Source organism: Cajanus cajan, chromosome 10, assembly GCF_000230855.2.
Source record: "Cajanus cajan strain Asha chromosome 10, NIPB_CcT2T_4, whole genome shotgun sequence".
Taxonomy (NCBI): domain Eukaryota; kingdom Viridiplantae; phylum Streptophyta; class Magnoliopsida; order Fabales; family Fabaceae; genus Cajanus; species Cajanus cajan.
Window position 1 is genome coordinate 45,150,080 of NC_138526.1, and position 27,479 is coordinate 45,177,558.

The following is a 27,479-nucleotide window of genomic DNA, read 5'->3' on the forward strand; positions in this document are numbered from 1 at the left end:
TGACACGTCTTACAACCACTAAATCAAGAGGGTTGTTAATATGACTTAACTTATTTTGACTTGTTGGGGACATTTATTTACATTCATTCTTTTAAAGTGTATATTTAAAAGTTTTGTAAAATATTTATAGAGAAGTGACATAAAAATACATCATTTATATTTATTGAGTTTCAAATTTATTTTTAAAAAAGTTGTTTTTTTTTTATCATGGTTAGATAATAATCTTATTAGCGTTTTTAAAAAGAAAAAGAAAACTGTTATTTTTAAACATAATTTTGAATCTTGCTTATGATCGACCTCTCTTATTTATAGAATAATAAGGTCAAGTGAGATGAATTAAGTTGAGCCAAAAGTACGTTGATTTCTATATACTAAAAAAAATGGCATATGTAAGAATCTTTTGTTAATTTAATTATATCTTTCAAGTGATGTTGTTTTATATTATATATATCATTCAAATGAAGTTTGGTGGTAGTATTTCTTTACCCAGAAACAATATGAAAAACAAATTGAAATTAGTTTGGTTCTATCAAATAAGATAGTAAAGATTTCGTTAAAATTTCAAAGATGTCAGCAATTCGTTATAAACTTTTCTAATTTTAGAAATTAGTTATAAACTTTTCAAATATGTTGTAATTAATTTGGGTATTGAAATCATATTTTGTTCTGATCTAAACTTTTCGTTATAAGAAAAATTAAAAATAATATTTTTTGGACTATAATATAATATTTACATTTATAAAAAAAATACTTTTCTCTTCTTTCTTGATATACCAATACCCAAGGTATTAAAAATAATTTTCTTTATTATATATGGATGTAGATATATGATTCTACTTATCAAATGGTTGATAATAAAGATTAATTTTAATATAAATACGAGTAAATTCTTGTATAATTGGAAAAATTTATACTCTGTTCGAAGAAGGTGATTTAAGAAAAATTTGAAAAAAAAAAGATGAATTAAAAATAAATTAAAATAACGACTTCTATTTGATGAAGTTGATTTAAAATTGAACTAATATGAGGGTTACATAATGAGAATCATCATCTCATATGAGAAAATTCTTGTGAATGTGTAACATTTTATATTTATGAACTTGTGTTTTATAAATGTTAATGCATTATGTTATATCTATATTCTAATATCTTAACACATTAATGTAACATATTATCTAATGTTGAAATATGTTAACTAGTAATGATATATAGAAGCTACAAGTCAAGTAGCATATTTTAACATAAAAATTTAACTATATGAAATATAATTTTAAAAAAATATTTTTTTAATATATTTTTTTTATATAACTTCATTATGATGAATAACTATAAATTTTCTTTTATTTTATATTATTTTTTTAATATTTTTTATCAAATCAATTCTTTTCTTTTTTAGTTTCTTCGGTTTCTCTCTCTATTTCAAACAAAAAAATTAATGTTTCAAGAACTTAAATTCAAGTACACAGTTTTAGATTTCCTTTTTTTTTTTATGATCATTGTAGTATATTTTAAAAACAAAATACATTCAATTTTTCCCGTGTGAGATTGAGAAAGATGGCATTCATGACACACGTGGCAAAAAAATTGGATCCGTTCAAAATATACTACAATAATAATATAAAAAATTCAAATTTTGTGTACCCGGATTACAGCTATTGTAGCATTAAATTTTTTCAGGTGTGTGTAATGTAAAGACTAATCTGTATCCACATCGAAACTAATGTCTGCTATCTAAATTTTCGATAAATAATGTTATCAACTAAATTAATTAATCTTTTAATCCAAGTAAATTAGGTTAATTAGTTGCGTGTGCGGTGTGCGTCAGCGCTTGCGTTAGTTGGATTTGTTTTATGAATTAATCACCTATACATAATTAATGTATAATTTTTTTATATTAACAATTAATTATATCTTTTAATTATATCATATTATTATTAAATGTATTTATAATAATTAAAATATATAATTAATTGTTAATGTAAGAAAATTATACATTAACAGTGTATAGTATACGACTCTTGTTTTATTTTTATTTTTATTTTTTGTCAGGATGAACAAATTAACTTGTATTCCATAAGGTATAAAAGGTAGAAGAAAAACGGTTGAGGAAAAATCTAGGGTTTGAGTTTCACAGTGAGAGATTCCAGCTAGAATGGGAAAAAACCAGAAATCAGGTTTAGGAAGAGCGTTGGTGAAGCAGCACAATCAGCAGAGCAAGGAAAATGGACGTTTACAGAAGAAGAAGGTTCTGGAATCGTTCACAGAGATCAGCGACATCGACGCCATCATCGAACAAGCTGAACATCCTCAACCTCTCTTTCCAACCCCTCACCGCGCCATCAATCTGTAAGTCTGCCAAACCCTTTTTTGCCCTTCATAAAAAAATGGGAAATTCATTTGTTTTGTTAGTTCCAATTGGGGAGAATTTCACTTCAATTTGCATCTTTTATTTTTAATAGGACTTTGAGGGAGGTGGGTATTGGTGGGTATTCTTCCCAAAATAAATAAAAGAAAAATTAAACATTTGCTTAAAATACAAAATGCATGTAACCAAGTCTCATGGCTCGGAGATTGTAAGGTTTGTTCTCAGACAGGTCGACTTAGTCGATCTAGTGCTTCCAAGATCGATTTTTTCAGTGTTAAAATAATATTTGGCTAGGGAAAGTCACGTTCTATAAGAACGTATTAATCTTTGGTTATATTGTGTGAACTATATCTATACATTATATATATATATATATATATATATATATATAATATGCATGTTGTCAGGGTTAAAATACAAATTTGGTTCACGTGTATAGAAGAGCATTGTCGGGAGAGTTCAGCTCCTTAAATAGTCTATGCTCTTTGTTAGATACCTTGGGTTCACATAAAAGATGCATCTGTATTGTACCAATATCAACTTGTCAACAATTTTAAAGTATCCTTGCGTCATAACTTGTTTGTAGTTGTGTACTTATATTGTGCCTAACTTAATGTGGGTTACTTAAAAGGAATTCTCAATGTGTAGAGGAGACAGTGTGAGAAATTTTGTATTTTCGTTAAATGGTTGCTGTTTTACCCATTATCCTTCAACTTTGGTGTATGTGTATAGTGAAAGTTATGATTTTTGTTGCGAGTGTAGGGATTTGGACTCTGGCATGGGCACAAATGGCATAACACCTGAAGAAATGAGGAAACTGCGAAAGAAGGAGGAGGCTTTGCATGCTAGCAGTCTCCGTGTTCCACGCAGGTATTTTTTTCATTCATTGTTTTGTTAATCCGTAATCGATTCTTCTCTGTTTGGTTGGTTGATTGGTCTGAGTCCATTTTTACTAACTACTTTAGGCCACCATGGAGTGCAGACATGTCCGTTGAGGAGCTTGATGACAATGAAAGACAAGCTTTCCTAATCTGGCGTCGCAGTTTGGCAAGGTTAGGTCCAGATTATATCTTCTTGTTAATCAATATAAATAATTACATCAAGCTAAATTAACAGAAAAGGGTAAATATGCTGCTGCTTCGCTGCAAACTGGAAATCAGACTTAAAGCCACAGCAATTATAGTTTATAACTATTCCTAAAAGTGGTATATTAGAAGAATAAGAAAATGAGAACAATTGTTTTATATATTTTTTTATTTATATTTGTAGCATGATGATGTTTCAGACTCGAGGAAAATGAAAAGCTTGTTCTTACCCCATTTGAGAAAAATCTTGATATCTGGAGACAGCTCTGGCGGGTTGTTGAGCGCAGTGATTTGGTAAGTTGATACCATCTTTCAACTTTGGTCTAAAAATATTTAACTTTTAGTTGATAAAGGGTTTCAAATTTCAACACGATTGCCTAGCAACAGTGGATAATAGTGTAGCTTTTATGATAATTTCTTATCCCCACCAAGAGATACATTCATTCTTTGAACTAAAAGGCCTATTTTTTTTAGTGAAAACATTATAAGAGTAATTGTTTTTACTGTTCTTATCAGTTATGATAATTGTTGCATCTCCATACCCCACTAGGTGGTAGCCTCGTGCATTGGTTTACAATTTTTATTTTCTCTTCCTTTTGTTTTTAAAACTTGTGAAACTTTTAAGATAATGATCTCATGGGTGTTATTTTGATGAAAATTATATATCTGGCATTTGCTTTGTTTTGTTCTGCTTTTAAGGGGCATGAATTCTTTAAGATGTCCGTATAATGATCTCATTCTCATTCTTTTACCAGCTTGTTATGGTTGTCGATTCCCGAGATCCACTATTTTATCGCTGTCCTGATCTTGAGGTAATACTCCCCTTCTCTTTTTCCTTAATATCTGTGCTGGATTGTAAGCTTAAAGTAACTTGACAAAAGTAGAGACCTTGAGGTCTTTGGCAAATCTAGTTGCAGATTGACAAAGGTAAGATATTGGGGAAGACTTTTTATTCAAGAAGGTGGTATACAAACTGCAAAGTGGAAGATTATATTCTTTATATGTGATGGATACATAATTTAACAGAAAGTAACAATTATGTGGGGGAGATATTGCATTAATTGGTTGATGCATCATGAAAATGAAGTTTTAGCTCCATCCCTCCGAAACAATTCCCATCAATACGTCAAGGAACATGTTAGAGCATTCAAATGAGTATGCAGAGAAGTTTCAAAATGTTAAACATGACATCACTATCATTAGTGATTATTTTAGCTAAGCTTATAACTTGTTTGCTACTCAGATACAACTGCTAGTAAAAATAAAGAATATAATAAATGTATCAGCATGACTATATTTGTGATTTATCTTTTATCTTAGCTGTTAGATACAACATATAGTTTCTGATGATAAACCACTTTTAGCATAGTTTAAACTGATCCTCTTTGTTTGAATAATTATTCTAATTACATGTGCTAACCATGATTTATTTTGTATTGATTTTACGAGACAGGCATATGCACAGGAGGTTGATGAGCATAAACACACATTGCTCTTGGTTAATAAGGCTGATCTTTTACCTGCTTCTGTCAGGTTGAAACTTTCTGCATATGGTTTGTTGTTATATTCCATTAAATCATAACACTTAGTTTTGCATCCAGAAAAGATTCTTACCATTCGTCTCCGGCCCCTTTTCATGCAGAGAGAAATGGGTAGAGTATTTTCGTGCTCATAATATTCTATACATCTTCTGGTCAGCTAAAGCTGCTTCAGCAGCTGTTGAAGGTAAAATGCTTTGGTCACCATTGGAAGCTGATGACTCTAGGAGGAACAATAATCCAGACACAAAGATATATGATAGGGATGAGCTTCTTGCACGGTTGCAGTCAGAGGCAGAAGATATAGTACAGATGAGGAGAAATTCTAGCTCCTCTGGCACAGGGCCATCTAACATTCAATCTCCTTGTGAAAATGTTGCTGGTAGTTCCTCTTCAGATAATGTAGTTGTGGGATTTGTTGGATATCCTAATGTTGGCAAAAGTTCAACTATTAATGCTCTGGTTGGTAAAAAACGGACCGGTGTCACCTCTACTCCAGGGAAGACAAAGCATTTCCAAACTCTAATTATTTCTGACAAACTGACCCTTTGTGACTGTCCTGGATTAGTTTTCCCATCTTTCTCAAGCTCAAGGTCTGAGATGATTGCTTCTGGTGTGTTGCCTATCGATAGGATGACTGAACACAAGGAAGCAGTCCAAGTTGTAGCTGATAAAGTTCCAAGACATGTCATTGAGGAGATTTATAAGATCAGTCTACCAAAACCTAAGTCGTATGAGCCCCAATCACGACCCCCTCTGGCATTTGAACTTTTGGGAGCATATTGTGCTTCTCGCAGATATGTTACCGCTAGTGGACTGCCTGATGAAACTAGAGCTGCTCGCCAGATACTGAAAGACTACATTGATGGGAAGCTGCCTCACTATGAAATGCCCCCTGGAATGTCTAATGTGGAACTAGACTCAATTAACTTGCATGACTCAGTTTCAACGGGTACTGAAGATGTTGACAGTAAACTTGCACCGGATTTTGAGCAAGTATTAGATGACCTCAATTCATTTGACATGGCTAATGGACTTGCTTCAAATGGAGTTACAATCAATATGTCTCCTGCATCTCTCCATAAGAAGCTTCATAGGAAAAAAGATCGTTATTGGAGAACAGAGAATACTGATGCTGAAGGGATGCGGGTTGTAAGGTTCCCTCAGAAACCATTAAAAACAAGTCAACCAACAGGAGTCGGGTCTAGCAGAAAGAAGTAATCTACCACAACCACAACCTGGCGAACCAAGATTTAAATCTCCGCTGAGAAAGTTGTTGACATTTAGTGTTTGACCATACGCCTATGATATTTGTACAGCAGACAACACCGGATCTGTGAGGCCCAGTATGTACATTGTTGGTCTCAGATGCAACAAGTTTTATACTTTATAATGAATGCACTGTAGAACCAAAATAAGTAGACAATCCCGATAAGGCCCACAGAAAAGTTTTGCAACATAACCAAATATTGTATGCATCTTGTTAGTTCAAGATTATACCAAATCTTCATTACTTTCGTAAAAGATACCACTTTTGCTTAATATAAGCCTCCCAATGGGAGAGACGGATATATTTTAAGTGTCCTCAATTAAATAATTCACTCACTTAAACACTGCCGTCCTAGCTAAGCAGATATGGAGGATAATGAAGAACCCTAATGCTTTATGGGCGTAAAAGAGTAATAAAAGTTGTATGGAAGAAACTTCCTTAAAAAGGTAGATGGATTAAAAACGGCACTCTATTAAGATATGGGTCAACAAAATATGGATGTTGAATAGTAATGATAGATCACGGAATATTAAATAGTTGGAAGGAATTCTTCCTACGACTACGACTTATACTCAAAACTGGGTAATTTATACGTCACTTAAGTTCTAAACCACCTATGATCCATTATTTTAATTAGTAGATGAATTGTTTTAATGTTTGTTTGATATTTTAAAACATATAGATTATCACATCCAAGTTCCAACGACTATAATTATCAATTCTAAAAAAAAATGTACTCTAGGATTACTTTAAACATTTTCCTCAGTGTTTTGCATTACATAAGCCCAGCCCTTGATTAATATTAAAATCGATGGAAATATCCATTTGGTCACTAGCCAGTCTAAATAGTCTGTATTTGGATTGGATTATTTTTCAGCAATTATAGTTAATTTTCATAAAAAAATGTTTTAATATATTTTTCTCATTTTGTTATAGGGATGAAATATTCACCAACTCATTAAAGATATACATAACCATTACATAAATTTCTTATTTGAAAAGTAAAATCTCTATTTTTTTTTCTTCTCTAAAATCCTCTTCATAAGCATAATAGCAACTTCCTAAACAAAAATTAAGGAATGGTCATGTCCATTTTTATTTTTTAATGAGTTAAAATTATAGCAGAAAAGGTTAAACGTAATATGTATGCGTATGATTCATTGTCATGCTATCAAATTAGTGAAATGACATTTTTAATAATTTTTTTTATAGAATGCAAATTTAATTAATTCAACATTTATATTCAATAGTATTAGTAATTCAATTAAGTATACAAAATCGTAATAAATTCTAAAATTATTTAATAATTCATTATATTACTTTATTTTAACATATAAAATGATATCCCAAATACATATTGTTAAATAATATATTGAAAAAAATTTAAATTATTTGTGTTATATTATAAATACAATGATTAAATTAATCAAATTTAAATAAATATATTATTTTATTAATTTGACATTATAATGTCAATCAACCTTAACATTCATAAATATTTTTAAAATGTATCATATTAATAATAAAAAAATATTATTTTATTAAAAAATTAGTTCTCGATAAATACTAGTACATTTAAAAAAAAAGAGATTAAACTAAAACTCAAATTGAATAATTCCAAGCGTGTGGTTCAGCGATAGAAGTTGATCCACGCTTAAGCAAGGTCAGAGATTCGAATCCTACCTTGTGTATGCAGTCGCGTTAAATCTTGGAGCCAGCTATCCCACCTTTTGAGATGCCTCTAACGTAGCGAGGAGATTAGTCACTACTATCGGCCCTGGATACTCCAGGGACAAAAAAAAAAAAAATTCAAATTGAATATATCTTGTCTAAAGCGAATTTAGAAGGACCTTTTCCCCCCGCAACATGTACTTTTTCATAAGAATATTTCTGTCTAACACGTTGCATTCAAATAATTAAGAGAAAAAATATGGCGATTGATTAAATCTAAATGATTAAAATATGTGTTGCAGATACATATGTTTGTGTTGCAGATAAGATGATTACGATACTGATCTAGCAGGTAATTGGTCCACGTGGACTTGTCTATAAGATGAAGTCGACATAATTGGTGGTCATGCCACCTTCCAGCTTAGCGTGCTAAACACAAATTCCCTATCACACTTAAAATAATTGCTATTAATAAAATACATGCTTCATTTAAACACACACTCATAAAAGTGCTTACACAGTGCTTTAGGTTGTTAATTGGATCAAATTATTCTGACGAGTTCGATAAATTGAATTCAATTAATTAAATTATTTTAGATTTTTTTTTCAAATTTAACCCGAACTAAATCAATTATACTCAATGTTAATTGATTTAAATATTAAATTTATATATTTAAAATTTGAATTAATTCTAATCAAACCAATTAATATATATATATATATATAATTTTATTATTATTTTTTATTTGGTTAACAATTAATATGTATGTATCATTTTGATTATTTTGAAGATGATTTCATAATATAATTGTAGATTTTTTCATCTTTTTTTCAAATACTTAAAGAAATCAAGAAGAATTATATTGTAAAATATTGAGTATCATTTTCACATACTTTAGTGCATTTAAAGTTTTTAAGTAAATTAGAAAAAGAAACTAAGAATAATTATGTTGCAAATCTATCAATTTAGTTAATTTTTTACAATATATCAATTTAGTTAATATTGAAAATTTTATTTACTTTGAAAAAAATATTTTTTTAAAAAAAAATTTGGGTATCCAATGATTTGAATCCAACCAACCCAATCAACATTAGGTTGGTTCAATTTAGGTTAAGAGAAAAGTTTAAATTTTAAATCAATCTAAATCAATTAAATTTAATTGATTCAGATTGAATTTTCATCTAAACCCAAATCAACCTAACTTGTGAACACCCCTGCCGTACCTAAACACTTGTGATGGTCTTACCCAAGTAATGTACAAATAATGTGACAATTTTACCATTTATAATGGTCTAGTTCATTTTAAATAGACATATTTTTAGTAAATTAAAAGTGCTTATGATCTATTAATATATATATATATATATATATATATATATATATAATATGATGAAATTATAAATAAATTCATATAAGTAGTGCTAATAAGAATAAGTGTGATTCATTAGTAATAAAAGAGTTGTTTTAATGATTGATTATAACTAGGTGTAAAAAAAATGTATTTGATTATAACTATGATTAAATAATAATTACTAAATTATTTTTTTTATTGATTTGTTGATTATTAATGTAATAATTTTTTATATTTAAATAGGGTAAATGGAAAGAGAAATTTAAATTAATATAAAAATACTCTTTATTGTAAATTACATAAATGGGATATGTAATTATTTTTCGATAAAATAAACTTAACTCATCATTAATAATATTTTGAGCAATGTAAAATGGGATGTGCCTAAACTCTTTCCAACCTCAAGATCCCTAACCTAGTTGATAGCTTCCAAAAGTGTCAAAGCTTCACCTTCATGTGACTTAGGAAGGAAAAGGAAGTTGTGGGATCTACCACTGATGAAGTTGCTCGAATGGTCCCAAAGACAAATGTCAATGCTGTAAGAAATTGCCCTAGTGAAGAGAGCAACATCTATATTGCATTTAATAGTATCTGAGCTAGTAGGGAGCCATTGATGATGACTTCTCCTCGGACCAAAAGAAGGAAAAACATTTATTCTATGACGAGCTTGGACCCAATCAACAAGAAATGCTTTATCTTTGAACACAATCTCATTTGGATCCCACAAAACTTCTTCCCAAAGTAACTTGTTTCTATTGTACCACATACTTTAGATTAGCATAGCAAAGTCAACTACTTTCCTAGCCTCCTAACTTTTCAACACTTCAAAAATCAACTCCTTCAAACCTTCCACGACCTGGACAAGCCACTTCATCTAATCACCAAGGGGATTGGTAGACCAACATTATTTTTCTTTGGAGCACCCAAACAAAACATGCTAAGCATTTTTGACATTATTGTCACACGACACACAAGAAATTGGGCAATTAACGCCCAAAAACTGAAGCCTAGACCTCGTAGGAAGGACGTCCTTACAAACCCTCCACAGAAAGCTTATAACTTTCATTAACACCTAAAGCTTTCAAATATCCTTCCAATTTCCTACCTCCTTCAAATGGTCAATATTGAGCGCGTGAGTCATGTAACCTTGATAAACTGATCTAAGTGAATAACAACCATTGTTACTTCAACTCCAAATTCGAAGATTGAGCCCATCAGTATCAAGTAAGGGTGTACATTTGATGGTTTCCCTATCCTCAGAACTGAATGAAGCGCTAATAACATTGAAAATTCAACAACCATTTGTTTTATCAATAAGACCACTCACCTTAAAATCCTGAAGTCCCTTGATATGATTTGTGTGAATGCATTACATCCTTGTAGATTATCTAATGCAAGGTTCATTCCATACTGGTATATTGTTATTGCTACTAATCCTCCACCAACTACCTAGCTTGATGAAATACTTAGCACAACAAATGCTTCTCTAGGTGAAACTAGGATTATGACCCAACTTATCCTTCATGAAGTTACTGTCAAAGTAGTACCTTGCTTAAAGAAGACAACTAACTAATGAGTTAGATGAGTTAGAGTCGGAGGTTAGCTGTCAGGCTTGTTTCCCCCATAACAGCCAAATTGAAAGTTGTTAAGTTTCTAAAACCCAGCATGTTCTTTCCTCAAGGATAATTTATCCTATTGTATCCAGTTAATACCATTGCCTTGCCCCAGCCTAAAGCCCAACTAAAACGTGTTCAACATCCTTTTAATCTCTTTTAACAAAGAATGAGGAAGAATGAAAACACTCATGATGAATGGAATAGCATACAACACAACCTTAATCATAACTTCCTTCCATCTATAAATAGAACTCTATTGATCCATGATTAAAGCCTCTTCCAAATGTGATCCTTTACAAAGCCAAAAACTTTCTTCTTGTTGGGACACACCAATGAAGGAAAACATATATACTTTGCTAAGGAAGTAACTTCATTCACACCTAGAATACTCAAAATAGATGCATGTGTTCCATGGTGAATATTCCTACTAAAATAAATGTTTGATTTATCCAAGTTTATTGATTGACTTAAAGTAGCTTCAAACACGTTTAGAATCTTGGTTATTACTCTCACTTCTTTGTCATCAGCATGAAAGGACAAAAAAATCAGCAACAACACGTCAAGTGGTTGATAGAAGGAAAATATATGCACATTTGAATGTCATGGATATCTCTAGAGCTTTTGGCATTACTAGTAAGACGATCGAAAAAACTTCCCATGTAAAGGATAAACATAAATTGTGATATGGGATCACCTTGCTTTAGACCTCTACTTGAGGAGAAGGGGTTGACATGATTATCATTAACGATGACCTCGAAGCTAATTGACTTGATACACATCCTCATCCACTTAATCCATTTACAAACAAAAAAATTAGCTTTTGAAGAACTTTCTTTGTAAACCCAATAAATCTTATAATAGGCTTTACTAATATCAATTTTTAAAGCCACTTTACATTGATTCCCTCAACCACAACAGTGGAGATAATACATAATCTTTGAAGCCACCAAAACATTATAAGTGATGAGTTTGTTATCGATGTCTACTCTGAGTTGATGCAGTAGGATATAAACTGTTTTGAGTCTATGGTAAGGGTTTTAGAGAGGATTTTGTACACCAAGTTACATAAAGCTATAGGTTTAAGATTCTTCATTGTCTTTGGATTCTTGCATTTTGGGATAAGAACAATAAGTATATCATTAAGGTGGGCTGGGAGCTTACTTTTATCGAGCCACTATATACATGAACGAAAGATGTCATCACTACACCTTTTGTAACGACCTGCCTAGTCACTACACTTACTATGGTCCAACAACAACTAAGAGGAAGCACAAACATCAAATATTTGCCTAGGATATCATGCGAGCAATCATTTATGTAGGAAATAAAACAATTATTCTATAACATATATACATACTTATACAAAATAAGCAACTATTGTATATAAAATCAACCTACTCGCCGACCAAACGTCTATACAATACCTAGCTACCTCAAGGTAGTAACATCCAAAAGAGGGCCACCTCCAATGTGACTCGCCATAGAACAACATAACTTGACCTGCTAATCCCGTCTTGCTCCTATACCAAGTATGATCATAGCAATCACAAACCACTAGAAAAAAAAATATGGTAAGCTTGTGAAACAAAACAATGTCATACCAACAACATTCAACACAAACAACTAAAATGGCACCCTTTAATACACCCGATAATAATTCTACAACACAACTTAAAGTACTTGAACAACTCGTACAACTTAGCAACTTCATTATAGATATCATATAACACATAGTCATCAAACAACATCACACTCACGACTTTCACCATATAACAACCTATACATCTTTACACCTTCAACTTAACCCCTTTCAATATGCACATATACATATCACCAGAAAATATGAACATCTATGTCATCAACACATCACAAACAACATAGCACAACACAAACACTTATTTGATTATCATCCACCTCACACTTGTAGTAGAACAACATATATTACACACACACACACACACACACACACACACACACACACACATATATATATATATATATATATATATATATTATATATATATATTCGATTAGGGACTAAGTTTCCAACCTCGTACTTTACTCAGTTGGTCATTTATAATCAGTGTAGCTTGACCTTACTCTTATACTATGATCACTTTATACACATGTATCTTGACCTTACTCATTTACAAATACCATATAGAACCTAGAGGAGACAATTGAAAACAACATACCCATTCAGAAGTTGACTTACTAACTGAAAGGGTTCAACACAACGTATATCTGCATAAATGGGATATTAAATCCGAAAAACATCTTTAACTCTCTTTTAGTTCCTATGTATCTGAACATATACATTTATCACAATCACATGTCTAACAATTTAACACCTTAACAACTTATCATTATACATCATTAAGGTGTAAACATCATTCAACTTACATCTCAAATATACAACAACATAACATTATATCAGCTTACATCTTTACAACTTAAAATCATCTTTTAACAGACATACCAACTTTTAACTTAACAACAATAATAAATACAACATTCTATACATAACAACTTTACAACTTTGAACTTTAAGAATTATCAACACTCATCTTATAACATATATATCATCACATTCGACATCAACATACAATCTTCTACATTGTCAACATATCATTCCATCACACATCTCTAGCAACTTAGTAGCATACAATTTTATAACTTTCATGTCAACTAACTTACACCATTCAATTTATAACACTTCATAGCATATGCAAAAAATCCATACACCATATTTTTCCTTAAGAACATAATTAGCATCATACATCATCCATCATAAATTCATATATCCTCATTCAACTATAAGACAACTTAAACCATCCTACAACATGTATAACATAAAATTATTAACTTTCAATTTGTAGATTTCATTATCATATGACATCTTCATACAACCTATTCATCATCACTTAGCCATAAAACAACTTAAACAACAAGTATTCATTATACATCTCATTCAATATGAAAGCAACCAACTCAATTAGAAAATAAAATATGTGACTAAGTGAACATGGAATCTCACACTAAGTGTCAAGCTTCTAGAGGGTCTTGTAATAAAATTTTCAAGTTTCTACACTGAGTATGAAATTTCATGCTTAGTGTCAACTTTCTAGTGGCACACCTAATTTTCATGCTAAGCATGAAACTCACACTTAATCTCACCTTTGCTAAGTGTGATAACTCACGCTTAGTCTCAATATTCTATATGCACTTCCCAATTCTCACGTTAAACGTAAAAATCTATACTTAACCTTAGAAACAAAAAAAAAACATAATTAAGTTTAAGTTGACTCACTTAACCCACTTAGAATTAAAATCTAATAAAAATATTATTTTTTAATAATTAAAAAAAACATATACATATATTGTATCTATATTTAAATCAATAAATGATTTGATAAAAAAAATTGTCTTTTTTTCTCTAAAAAATATAATCATTATTGATTTTTATTAATATTTTTGTTTTAAAAAATTTGACAAGTCAACTCATTCTCGAACCAATTGAGAATTTATTAAATCACTACAAAGGGTTTTCTATAGGAATTATAGTCATTTTTTATTTTTATTGAATTATTGGTCCTATCATAATATCATATAAAGTATTTTATTATTTTTTAAATATATTTTTTAATTTTAATTCTAATTTGATTTAAAAAAGTAGTCCAAAAAAGTTATACTTTTATGATTTTCCGTATAGTTAATTTTCTTAATTTTTTATAGCTTTCAATTTATTTTATCTTTACTTTTAAATTATGTTTCAGTATTTTTTTTTACAAAATACGAATAATTAAAATAAAATAAAATTACGACATAAATTATTTATGATAAGTTCAAAACAATATATATATATAATAATAATAATTTATTTATTAGAAATTTCAACTATAATATATTTTATATATTTAATAATATTTATTTTGACTATAAATTTCAATTATATAATGATAATAAACATTAATCATATAAGCTAAAATGTCAATTTGAATAAAAAATAATACACCTAAAAACAAAATATTTATATTTTCACTTTACTCATTAGAGAATTATTTTTAAAATAAAATAATAAAAATATTGAGAATAAAGTTTTTACTAAAATATTAATAATTCACTCTTACCATATATTTTTTTAATTAATATCAAACTTAATTTTGAATATAATGTTTTATTCACTATTTCTTTAATCAAGCTGCATGACTAAACATAATTTGCAACTTCATTTTTGTTGAACAGTAAGGCATGGTGGTTTCATGTGAAGGTTAATAATGAAAATCACAACCCAACTCAACAGAAACAGAGAATGAAAAACATTTCAATACAGCGCGTGCTTTAACTTAGCGCTTTATAACCGTGCCGTTAAATAAACAGCCCTTACAAGGTGACCAAAAGTCAAGTTCCCCAATAATTAGGAAGCTGCCAGCAAACACCGTTAAACGGTTTAATCAATCCCCGGTTACCCAATTTCCGTTCTCCGCCGCCGCCGTACATGCCCTGACCGGTTCATTTCGGTCACCCCTCTCTCTCTCAAGTCTCAACCTTTCTAAAAAAAAACTGAATATACATAAAAACACATTTTATTTCGTATAAAAAATCCAAAAAGGCTAAAAAATTAATTCTAGAGAGAGAAAGACATAACACCTTCAACTCAACTTCAGAGAAAGTTATTGGAATTGTTTATTTATTTTTGTTTTCCTTTTCCGCTTTGGGGCTGCGAGTGTGTGTTGTGGCTTTGATATTGTCTCCGTTCCCGTTTCCTTCTTCTACCGCTTCTTTTCTTTTCTTTTCTCTGCGTTTCAACTTTCAACACAGAAGAGAGAGAAAGGGAGGGAGAAGATAGAGAGAGAAAACCTAGACACTATTTTTCCTTTTCATTTCGCTCGTTACTGTTTTCGTCTTCGAATTGAGGAATCGTCTCGTTCCTGCTAAGCCTTTTCAATTGCGAGCATTGAGTTTGCTTCTTTGCTTCTTCGTGGCGCGTCTTCTCGAAGCCAGCGAGCTCGTTTGAGGCCTTTGGATTCCGCCGAACGAATCGAAATGTTGTTTCCGAATGCGATTTCGCCGGAATTCTAGCTCCGATCTCACGAAATTGCTCGAATCTTAGGGTTGAAGCAATGGATGTTGATTCCTCCATGGTGCCGGAGGCCGATCACGATCCGGCCGTGCAGAACCACGCCGCCGCCGCTCCTGCGCCGGCTGCGACGGAGGGAGAGCATCTGGCGGAGCCACCGTCGTCCGGAGGCGGATCTCCGGCGCAGCCTCAGGTGCAGCAACAGGCGGCGCCTGCTTCGGCGCCGCAGAGTCCGGTGGTTGGACCGAGGCTGGCGCCATCTTACACTGTGGTGAATGCAATTATGGATAAGAAGGAGGACGGACCGGGGCCGAGGTGCGGCCACACGTTGACGGCGGTTGCGGCGGTCGGAGAGGAGGGGACGCCGGGGTACATTGGTCCTCGGCTAATTTTGTTCGGTGGTGCCACTGCTCTTGAAGGGAATTCCGCGGCTTCAGGGACTCCTTCATCTGCTGGAAATGCTGGCATACGTATGTATTTCATTATTTTACTGTTTTTTTCATTTTCCCCTGCATATGTTAACGTACCATTCCGCGGGATATTGTGGTTGAGTATTTTGGGTTTTGGTATGTGTTAGTTTGAATGTCTGCTAACTAAACGCTTTGCATGCTTGATGTGTTTTAGAGTAGAATTAAGTTGTAGCTACACACACGGGGGTCTTTTGTTTTTGTCACGGTCTAGCTAGGTGTTAGTTATAGCTATTGATTCAATGTGATGGCTCTTTATTGCGTATTTGTTTTAGGTCAGGTAAATGCATAGATGGTGATGGATTGGTAATATTTAGGCTATTCAATTTTCATGGCATCTTTTAGCTTTTAATGCTTATGGACTTGTTTCCCTCCATGGAAACTAGGGTTTTCATAAATCTAGCTTTGTTGATCAAGGTTTTAAATCTTGGTTGCGGTTGCAATTGCTTTGTGGTTTTGGTTGTGGCAGGCACCACCAGCAAGATGTTATAAGTGCTTCACGTTGTGCTGTCCACATTTTAATCCTTGTTATTTATTTGTTTATCTTTTGGGATAGAACCTGGCTGTGTTGATCAAGGAAGCTTCATACTAGTTCACTTTGATGGATGAGATAGATTGGAGTAGAAATGAATGGAAATCACATTTACGATTATTCATTTGTTGGATAGTTTAGAATAACAAAAGAAACCAAGCCTTGTCCCTTTGGCGGTGTCATGTCATCTACATAGACCAAACAACGTCACAGCACTTCATCAAGAACAAAAGTTTTCAATAAATTCAATTAGAGTAAAACTGATATGAACACAAAATCTCACAGCAGCAATTAAAACCTTTTTAAAGTTTCCTTCTAAAGTTTTCTTTGGTTTGTCTTCACCCCTTTCAATTAAACTATTCAATTTGATTTACTCTCATTGGGCCTTTGTTGTTCTATTGCAGTTTTGCTCACATGATCAAACCAACTTAGACTAGTTTATCTTTTTTCTATTCATTAAGTGAAACTCCAACTTTCTTCCAAATATTTCATTCCTAATCTTATCTTAGGGATAGAGTATGAGTCTGTGTGCATTTGACCCAAATAAATGTAATGAATTAATTATTTATGTTACAATTTTGTTTCTATTTGTGGTCGGTTGTCATTTGGGAAATTCATAAAATTTTATTTAAAAGTCTTTCCGTAGACTTCACTTTTTTCCTATTTTGAGGGGAACAATAACTCAAGGAGACATATTTCATAGGGGACACTTCATTCCATTTGGTTTTCGATATAATGCATTCTAAAGATGGATTTAATGGTTCTTCCTTGGTCCTGTTAGTGTCTGTTCTGTTCCACTTCATAGCCTATGACAAGCTCTAATTCACCCAAACAAGCTGGACAAGCACTAATCCCCCAAACAGATAAGCTCTCTTGAGAGAAAGGCCATGGATGGTTTTATATGTAACACACCCTTTAAGCAAGAGAATCTCAAGCAGTGCAAAACCCAATTTACCTTACCCTTAAATTTACTTTAATTATCAAGAATGATGGTGGCAAGGACTGAATTCCTGACCACGATTGTGGCAACAACTCTTCTAAAAGCTTAAGATCTTTGGTGGAGGACTGAAAGTCTGAGAATGTGACAATGAGTTTGGACTGGTTGTACCTTTCCATTTTTCGTATAATTTTTTTGGTTATCATATATGATAAACCATATTTAGTGACATCTTTGGTGCAGTGGTATACAGAGCTCAATAAACCCCTTTTTTACTTTAGAAAGAATGGTTCTATTTCAGCTTATGTTGTGAGAAGTATTCATTTCAAATGATGTTCCATAGCAGTTCTTGAAAATAAATAACAATGCATTTTTTGTTTCCACATTGTTTCAATGCTCTCTATTGTAACCTGGAATATTATGTTTTTGTTAATTTCAAAGCCCTGGATAATTTTTGTTCTAATTCTCTAAGTCATCCTAGTAGGAAAATGTTCATAACTCTATTATTTGTGGTGCAAATTGATGTTGGTAAACTATATACCAAAAACTTGATTTGGTGTAAACATTTTTTATTATTGGGGAATTGGCTATATTTGCTTATCTTCCTGGTAGGAGTAGTACAATGCAAACAATAATTTATGTAGATTTATACATTTTCTCAGTCGAAGAATTGATATTGATCGGATTAATAGAGCTTCTTTTGTGAATTAAATGACATGGATTATAGTTTTAACAATTGAGTGTAAATGTGCTTATGCTCAAAATTTATCATATTATATGATTTGTGTTTCAGGTTTAGCTGGTGCCACAGCTGATGTCCACTGTTATGATGTATTGACTAATAAATGGTCTAGGTGAGCTTAAAACAAAGTTATTTTTCTCACTTCCATCATGACTTAATTAATGCTTGTATAGACTTACATACTTTGTACTATCAGTGCATAATAAGGGCAATATCATGCAGGATAACTCCCTTTGGAGAACCTCCAACTCCAAGGGCTGCACATGTGGCGACTGCTGTGGGAACTATGGTGGTTATTCAGGTAGCATGGCAAGGATATCTTATAGGTTATCATGATATTACTGAATTTTTTCCTTTCTTTAAATAATTAGCTTAGTTCATAATGGAATGTTGCCATGTTACACAGGGTGGCATTGGTCCTGCTGGTTTGTCAGCAGAGGACCTTCATGTTCTTGATCTCACTCAGCAATGGCCACGCTGGCATAGGTTTGAAGCATTACATTTTTTTTTCCTCGATGCCTTATGTTTCCAATGTTAATTTTCTAATCTAGTGGGTTCTGAAATTTATGCAGAGTGTCTGTTCAGGGCCCTGGACCTGGGCCACGCTATGGACATGTAATGGCTTTGGTGGGGCAGAGGTATCTAATGGCAATTGGAGGCAATGATGGTAACTACCCACATGCCATCCATTTTTCATTGTTTACCTTGGTTGTTCTTATGTGTGAAAATTTATTGGATGTCACACTACTTGGTCTTTGTTTTCCAGGAAAGAGACCTTTGGCTGATGTATGGGCCTTGGACACAGCTGCCAAGCCTTATGAATGGCGCAAGTTAGAGCCAGAAGGAGAGGGCCCACCACCATGCATGTATGCTTCTGTCTCCACGAATTCTGCCTTATTAGACTGATATTTTGATACCACTCTGCATTTGGTTTTAAATTTTTATGAACATTTATAGGGTTTGTGTACATTTTAGCATTTGAAATCATGAAATAGGTTGTGAAGGCTGACACTCTAATTATTGCACTAGCAAAACTGTTGAGTGGTTAGATTCAACGCTTCATTCTAGTTTGCTTCTATGTTAATTGGATTAAATAATGTTTTTATGGATTTAATTTAGTTGTTAATTTCCTTTCATGTTCATAGTTTTTTTTAAAGTATTTTTCACTTCAAGTCTTGGATTTTTTTTTTAATCTTTTTCTCCTTTTTTTTTCTCTTAAAATAAAACTTGACTATATTTCTACTAAAATTAAAACAAGTTGAATTGTCTGAAATTTTCTTTAGTTTTTCCTTGTAGCAATGGTGTCCATTTGTTTACTATCATTACTTTGTAAAGTTGGACTGTCATGTTATCTTGTGATTGCCTTATTCTTTATGTGAGCATAGTGCTTATAGTAGGCTCACCTTCATTTTCTTGTTTTTCTCTTTTATTTTATATATGAAAACTTGAGTTAGACGATTGCAGCATGATTAGTGTTTCTAGAACCTCATCTTAATTTGATAGTTTTGACTAGCATTAATATTACTGTTTCTGGAACAAGATTATCTCATTATTGCTTTCTTTTGTGTTAGCACAAGAGAATCTTAGAATATGTAAACAAACATTTTTGTGAAGTGTAGACTTACCTTAAGTTTATGAAGTTTGCTATCATTTAGTGCAACTTGTCATGATTCAATTTTCATTTTTCTATTTAATGTTGACCAGGTATGCAACTGCAAGTGCACGCTCTGATGGACTTCTTCTGCTTTGTGGAGGGAGGGATGCCAGTAGTGTTGTGAGTTATCTATTCATTCTGTTGATTTGATTTTCATGGGAAGCTTGTAATTTGTGTCTGATACTCGAGTTTTTTTTTTTTTTATGTGATGCCCCTTTTCTTTGCATTTCCTTGCATGTGGCTTGTTCTTATTGAATTTTAACTAGATTGTTATTTGTTGTGACTCCTGTGAATTACTTCTTCCTATGCTTTGTTGAAAATATCTTTTTACCATTTATGTTTGCAGCCATTGGCAAGTGCATACGGACTTGCTAAACATAGAGATGGTCGTTGGGAATGGGCAATTGCCCCTGGTGTTTCACCATCACCAAGATATCAGCATGCAGCGGTTGGATTTATTATCTTTTATTTATTCTCATTTTTCTTAGTTGAGTATATGTTCAGGGATCATGCTTAATTTAATGATTCTAGGTGTTTGTTAATGCAAGGCTCCACGTGTCTGGTGGGGCTCTTGGTGGAGGACGGATGGTTGAAGACTCATCAAGCGTTGCAGGTGCCAATTGTTGTGTTGCTTAAATTTTTTCTGTTTGTTGCCTGGTGCTTTTTTATTTTTGTTATGATCTGGATTGTGTACTTTAAATGGTCTATTATTTTAATTTCTGTATATTATGGAGGCAACATTTAATGTTATTCCAATTGATGCTGCATTAAATTTTTTTTTTTTCTGTTTGTAGTATTGGACACCGCCGCTGGTGTTTGGTGTGATACAAAATCTGTTGTTACCAGCCCAAGAACTGGTAGATACAGTGCTGATGCAGCAGGAGGAGATGCAGCAGTTGAGTTGACTAGGCGTTGTAGGCATGCAGCTGCCGCTGTTGGTGACCTAATTTTTATTTATGGTGGTTTACGTGGGGGTAAGTCATAAATATAACTTCTTGTGTGTTCATCCTACTGGATTTTATTTCATATTTGCTTGGTATCTTATGATATTTTTATCGCTCTAGTTATAGTTATTCAGATAATTACTTGGCACTCCTTACAAGTTACAATACAGTTGGAAATTCTTTTCTGTTATCTTTGATATACATGTTCTGTTCTTTTAATAAAACTAGGTCAATTTTGGCTGCTATGACATTGAGTAAACAATCACGAGAGGAAATTCCAATAATCTGAGTTGCTAAGTACTTTCTTCTCAGATGAAAAGTATTCTGTTAGTGACTAAGGTAGTGTGTTTGTCTCAGTTTTTTTTCTGGCTTTTCTTTTCCTTAATTGGAGAAAAGCTCTTAAAAAATGAAGAATATTATTTTTTTATAAAAAAATAAAAAATAAGCTGCACACCTTTGCCTTCTCCCTTTTATCCTGAACTAATTGATGTGGGACAAAGAAATACACTACTAGGGCCTATTTAGGTAAACTTCTGCATAAGACTTATACGAGAGAAAATAGGAAGGAAAAATGAAATAAGCTTCTTCATAAGCTAAAATTACCTTATGCATAAGTTAATTAGTTGAAACTTTTTTCCTATTAACTTCTCCAAAATCTTATTTTTAACTCATGCATAAACTAATTTTAACTTATGGAGAAACTTATTTTGACTTTCCTTCCTGGTTTTTTCTCCTACAAGTACTTCTGGAGAAGCTTATCCAAACAGACTCTTAGTTTTAAAGGAGCTTTTAAGCTAAAACTGCAAAATAACTTGTACATTATTTGTAAAGCTCTTATTTTGAGCTTTAACTTTAAAGTAGCCTTTAAGCCATAAAAAAGCTGGGCCAAACATAACATAAGATTTATTTTATTGATTCTCTTTAACAACCAAGGTGTGTTTTTCCTTTTGATCAAGTGGATAAAATTTTTGCCCGTTATTGCTATTCAAGAGAATGGCCATTTAATCCCTGTTCATCTTGCAAGCTGAAATCTATGATTTCATCTAAAATATTTATTAGCTTTCCTGTATGATGATCTAACCAATTCATCACCTCAAGAGCTGGGCTGACTGTAATGTATCATGTTCATTCTTCAGGAATCTTGCTAGATGACCTACTTGTTGCTGAAGATCTTGCTGCTGCTGAAACAACAGCTGCTGCTTCACATGCTGCTGCTGCAGCAGCTGCTTCTAATGTACAAGCAGGGCGCTTACCTGGACGATATGGATTCATTGATGATAGATCAAGGCAAACAATGCCTGAGGCTGCTGCTGATGGTTCTGTTGTTTTGGGAAGTCCAGTTGCACCCCCAATGAATGGTGACATTTATAACGATATCAGCACTGAAAATGCCATGCTTCCAGTACCTCGGTAAGACAGTTTTTTTCATTCTCATTGGGCAAAGCATTTAATGTTACTCGTTTGGCTTCATTCATCTGAAGGACTTTGAACAGGCGAACTGCTAAAGGAGTTGAGTATTTAGTTGAAGCATCAGCTGCAGAAGCGGAAGCAATCAGTGCTGCACTGGCTGCTGCCAAGGCACGGCAAGAGAATGGAGAAGTTGAATTGCCTGACAGAGACCGTGGGGCGGAGGCGACCCCAAGTGGGAAACAAACATCTTCCTTGATTAAGCCTGAATCTGATTCTGCAGGTTCAAATAATGTTACTCCTGGTGGAGTCCGGCTGCATCACAGAGCTGTACGTAATACATTTTCATTACTGGGGAAGAAGTATTGTATGCTAGTTTCCATAAAATATTTAGGCCCACTTTTTGGTTGTGTTGAATTTTCTCCAGGTGGTTGTTGCTGCAGAGACTGGTGGAGCATTGGGTGGCATGGTTAGACAGCTTTCAATTGATCAATTTGAAAATGAAGGCAGGCGAGTTAGTTATGGGACTCCAGAAAATGCAACTGCTGCCAGGAAATTATTAGATCGGCAGATGTCTATCAATAGTGTGCCAAAAAAGGTACAGATTGATCTCTACAACTAGTTACTAAATGCAGAATAACAATAATTCATAATTTCATATTAATAATATTAGGAAAATTCCTTGTAGTTTGTTACTTGGTTGGCCATGCTTATTGACCATTCTTTCATTGTCACTGCTTACTCCATCTTACATCACAATTTTCTGATTATTATTTTTGGGGGGTTTCTGGTCATGGTTTACATTTATATTTATATCCGCATGTTGGCTTTATCATATCTCTTCTGTTGGATTACTAAGCAGGTTTGCTTTGTATTGTATTCAGATTCAGATTTGTTTCTTATGGGGTTTCCTCACTTTTATAGGTCATTGCGCACCTCTTAAAGCCTCGTGGATGGAAGCCACCAGTACGCCGGCAGTTTTTCTTAGATTGTAATGAAATTGCTGATCTTTGTGACAGTGCTGAGCGGATATTTTCAAGTGAACCAACTGTCTTACAACTTAGGGCACCAATTAAAATATTTGGTGATCTACATGGACAGTTTGGTGATCTCATGCGCCTTTTTGATGAGTACGGTGCACCATCAACTGCTGGTGACATTGCGTAAGTTCATAGCTTCTGTTGATGGTTTTATTTGTGGATAATGAATACTATTATGGTGTGCATCATGATTAATGTTTCAATTGGCTATATTCCTGGTCAATAGGTTAATATTGTATGTAGGCACGGTTGTTGATGAAAAAGATGTCCAATCAAAACCACAACCAGCTTTCTATATTTACACCAAATTTGTTTTATTTGTATACACACAGTGCATAGTTGAGATCTTTGAGCAAATTTTGATTGATTATCCAACATGCACATTTTATTAATGTCTATTTGATTTTCAATTTTTTTATGACAGCTTTTCTTCACCGATTATCCCATTCTACTCTACCATAACAGAGTGGTTCTTGGCTGTGCATATAATCTGTCTGCTATCTAGTATGCCTAGTTAGCACCAAAATGCATGATTCACGTATTCCCTTGCTGGAATGATATATTGCATTTTTTTTGTAGATTTTATTTTATTTTAATTTTTAAATTGTGCTCTGAATAGGATATCTCCTGAAGTTTGCTTTGGATGCCCTAGCATGCTAGACTTGTTTATTTTAGTGGGGTTAAACAAGGAAATTGTTATGCTAATGTGAGTTTACGGTGACAAATGGAACAGAAATTGGGGTCCAAGAATCTTAAATTATTTTTAATATTGAATGATTTCTTGCAATTCATTGATTGTAAAGATGGTGCTGCCTGAGAAACAAATCAATTGCATGAGGAGTGGAGTGTTGAGAAATAGATTTATTAGTGTGATTTGGATTTAAGAAAATTTTCTTGGCTATGTAGACAAGCACTAGCTGTAGACTAAACCCAAAGTTTATAATTGTCTTTTCTTATAGTTTAGACTTTTAGTATAAATACAAGTGTTAGATTAATATTTATAGCACGATATTCAATCTCATTAGTAAAATATTTTTCTTTTTCCCCTCTTTAAATCTTTTCCCTTTTCCATCTAATCCATAAAATATCAACAGGGCTATTATAATACTAGTTATTTAGGCATATGTTTTTTCTCTGTTGCTAATTTTGCATAAATGACTGTCAGATATATCGATTATCTATTCCTAGGAGATTATGTTGATCGGGGACAGCACAGCTTGGAAACTATAACCCTTCTTCTTGCTCTGAAGGTACTCTTGGTTGTTTAGGTTTTCTTTGTTTTTTTGTCTAGTTTGAAGCCAATTGCTCTGAAGGTACATCATATTTATGCATGGTTTTGTGAATATTGTAGGTTGAGTATCCCAACAATGTACATTTAATACGTGGAAACCATGAAGCTGCAGATATTAATGCCCTCTTTGGTTTCCGAATTGAGTGCATAGAGAGGATGGTAAGGAATTTCATGTACCAGGAATTGTGTCTTGTTTATATCGGAATCATCAATCAATCATATAATTATTGTTGATCAGGGTGAGAGAGACGGAATTTGGACATGGCATCGGATAAACAAGCTGTTTAATTGGCTTCCTCTAGCAGCTTTAATTGAGAAAAAAATTATTTGCATGCATGGCGGTATTGGTCGTTCAATAAATCATGTAGAACAGATTGAAAACATTCAGCGTCCAATTCCAATGGAAGCAGGATCAATTGTGCTTATGGATCTATTGTGGTCAGTTCATGCGTGCTATTCCATGTTTGTCACTGTGCTTCATGTCCTTCTGGATAATAATAGCATGATATGTTTCCAGGTCTGACCCTACAGAGAATGACAGCGTGGAAGGTTTGCGGCCAAATGCTAGAGGTCCTGGATTAGTTACTTTTGGGGTGGGTGCTCCTTATGTGTTGTCATTTTGGAAATAATTTTTAAGATTTCTATCGTAATTTGGTTGTTTCAGTGTTTCTAGACCCAAAAAATGGCAATACATATTAATATGCTAATACTTGTTTATCTGATAGAATTTGATGATTTAGAATGTGCGTATAATTATTTATTTCATTTATTATACTATAAACCCTTGGCAATACACTTCTAATGTATGATTTTCAAGCATCTTTTGAAACTTAGAATCGAAGAATTTAATCAAAATGCACCCATATTATAGAAGTTTCTTACATTGTAATTGAATCATAGATGGTTATGTATGTTAAGATTGTTAACTTGCATAGTTGACAGTGTAAAAAAGTTTAAATTGACAATATGCATATTAAACTCATTAATTGAAGTGTTTCTCTTTGAAACTTTTTTCAAGTTTAGCATGTATCTATTAGATAATTATGTTTGAAAGGTAGAATAGATTTATATTTGAAAGATCATGAAACTGATTAATGCCTGTAAGTTGTTATTTATCCATCCATATGTTATACCCTATAATTTGTAGTTTGTCTGCGATTGATGTAGTATTTCCCACAAGGTTGCTTTGTTGAATAACATGCGTACTTTATGTTTTTGACCTTTCTTATTGATATCCTTGAACATGTGTTCTCATGCTCATTTAATTGTGGTTTGGTACTTCAGCCTGATCGGGTCATGGAATTTTGCAACAACAATGATCTTCAGCTGATTGTTCGTGCACATGAATGTGTGATGGATGGATTTGAGCGTTTTGCCCAGGGACATTTGATCACGCTGTTTTCAGCTACAAATTATTGTGGTATATATGTTAACTAAGTACTGCGTTTCACTTTCCTCCTTTGATCGTGTTCCCGTCTAAATTTTGGCACTCCTTGGTCCAATAGGTACCGCAAATAATGCTGGGGCAATATTAGTTTTGGGTAGAGACCTTGTTGTGGTTCCTAAACTGATTCATCCATTACCACCAGCAATATCTTCACCAGAAACGTCACCCGAACGTCATATTGAAGATACATGGATGCAGGTACTCCTTCAAATATTTTCCATTAAATAGTAGCTCTGTGTAATAATTAGTTAATATAAATGACACGAGCACATCAAAGTTAATAGCGCTGTTATTGAAAAATAAACAATGTTATTAATACATGCAGGAGTTGAATGCTAACAGACCACCAACACCAACTAGAGGTCGACCCCCAGGAACAAATGACCGAGGTTCGCTAGCTTGGATATAGTGATCATCAAGAATTATTTATTCCTTACTGGCTCGTGCTATGCTATCAGCCTTGTTTTAATGTTTTGTATATAGCATGATGCCATTTACTGGAGTCTCCGAACCTACTCCCCGCAGAAAGTTTTGGTTCTCACCACTCCACCAGCAGGCAAGCCTTGATAAGATAAGTACACATTCGGCACGCAAGGTTGGTAGCCACTGCTACGTTTACTTTGACCAAGCTAGAACTCTCCCACCCATTGTAAATTGAGCATAGGTTACAAAATCAAGGTTATGGTTGTCATGGAGCCTATATTTTTGTCTTCAATTCTTACATATTTTTTACTTCTTGCCCTTAGGCTATTGTTGGGGTTTTGTTAATCAAGAGGACGCGGTTTTTTTTTTTTTTTTTTTTAATGTGATGGTGAGATATAAATCAGAAATATTTCTTGGAGGTCCTTGTATCATAGGTTTTGCTCTGTAATTTTCATCTCTGTAGAATTAATTTTTGCGTGGATCAGTATTCTCCGACGAAGAATGTTAATTTTTGATAGTAGATTTTGTATTTTACATTGTGCCGCAAATAACTAGGAGATCGAAATACTTATTTTAACAAATTATCCTTGACCAAGATAAGAAAGTGCAAGCCAATAT

General features: G+C 33.0%; 2 protein-coding genes across 4 annotated transcripts; both read left to right on the plus strand.

Annotated features, from left to right (window-relative positions):
* Positions 1-2,046: 2,046 nt before the first annotated feature.
* LOC109806752 (GTPase LSG1-1) lies at positions 2,047-6,559 on the plus strand. 2 transcript variants are annotated; one of them, XM_083065546.1, is made up of 7 exons: positions 2,047-2,346; positions 3,128-3,235; positions 3,331-3,417; positions 3,651-3,744; positions 4,206-4,262; positions 4,904-4,983; positions 5,093-6,559. In XM_083065546.1, the coding sequence occupies exons 1-7, from the start codon at positions 2,153-2,155 to the stop codon at positions 6,207-6,209; spliced, it is 1,737 nt and encodes a 578-aa protein (XP_082921672.1). In that variant the 5' UTR covers positions 2,047-2,152; the 3' UTR covers positions 6,210-6,559. The 2 variants fall into 2 exon arrangements, with proteins under 2 accessions (XP_082921672.1, XP_020224848.1); XM_020369259.3 differs by having other exon boundaries at positions 2,206-2,346; positions 3,348-3,417.
* Positions 6,560-15,278: 8,719 nt separating this feature from the next.
* LOC109805799 (serine/threonine-protein phosphatase BSL3) lies at positions 15,279-27,395 on the plus strand. Of its 2 annotated transcripts, XM_029272871.2 has the most exons (21): positions 15,291-16,447; positions 18,707-18,767; positions 18,878-18,956; positions 19,062-19,141; positions 19,228-19,322; positions 19,422-19,521; positions 20,360-20,429; positions 20,656-20,757; positions 20,841-20,922; positions 21,104-21,283; positions 22,390-22,663; positions 22,747-22,990; positions 23,088-23,258; positions 23,585-23,823; positions 24,866-24,950; positions 25,052-25,150; positions 25,230-25,429; positions 25,509-25,584; positions 26,276-26,411; positions 26,497-26,636; positions 26,764-27,395. In XM_029272871.2, exons 1-21 carry the CDS (start codon positions 16,021-16,023, stop codon positions 26,845-26,847), a joined length of 3,024 nt encoding a protein of 1,007 aa, XP_029128704.2. In that variant the 5' UTR covers positions 15,291-16,020; the 3' UTR covers positions 26,848-27,395. The 2 variants fall into 2 exon arrangements, 1 of the variants encoding a protein (XP_029128704.2); XR_014430094.1 differs by lacking the exons at positions 26,497-26,636; positions 26,764-27,395 and having other exon boundaries at positions 15,279-16,447; positions 25,523-25,584; positions 26,276-26,352.
* The last annotated feature ends 84 nt before the right edge of the window (positions 27,396-27,479 follow it).

Coding starts and splice junctions, on each gene's coding strand:
- LOC109806752 (XM_083065546.1), top strand. CDS start 2,153: ATGGGAAAAAACCAGAAATCAGGTTTAGGAAGAGCGTTGGTGAAGCAG. Junction 3,236..3,330: donor AGTCTCCGTGTTCCACGCAG/GTATTTTTTTCA, acceptor TAACTACTTTAG/GCCACCATGGAGTGCAGACA. Junction 4,263..4,903: donor ATCGCTGTCCTGATCTTGAG/GTAATACTCCCC, acceptor TTTACGAGACAG/GCATATGCACAGGAGGTTGA.
- LOC109805799 (XM_029272871.2), top strand. CDS start 16,021: ATGGATGTTGATTCCTCCATGGTGCCGGAGGCCGATCACGATCCGGCC. Junction 18,768..18,877: donor TTGACTAATAAATGGTCTAG/GTGAGCTTAAAA, acceptor AATATCATGCAG/GATAACTCCCTTTGGAGAAC. Junction 20,758..20,840: donor CAAGATATCAGCATGCAGCG/GTTGGATTTATT, acceptor TAATGATTCTAG/GTGTTTGTTAATGCAAGGCT.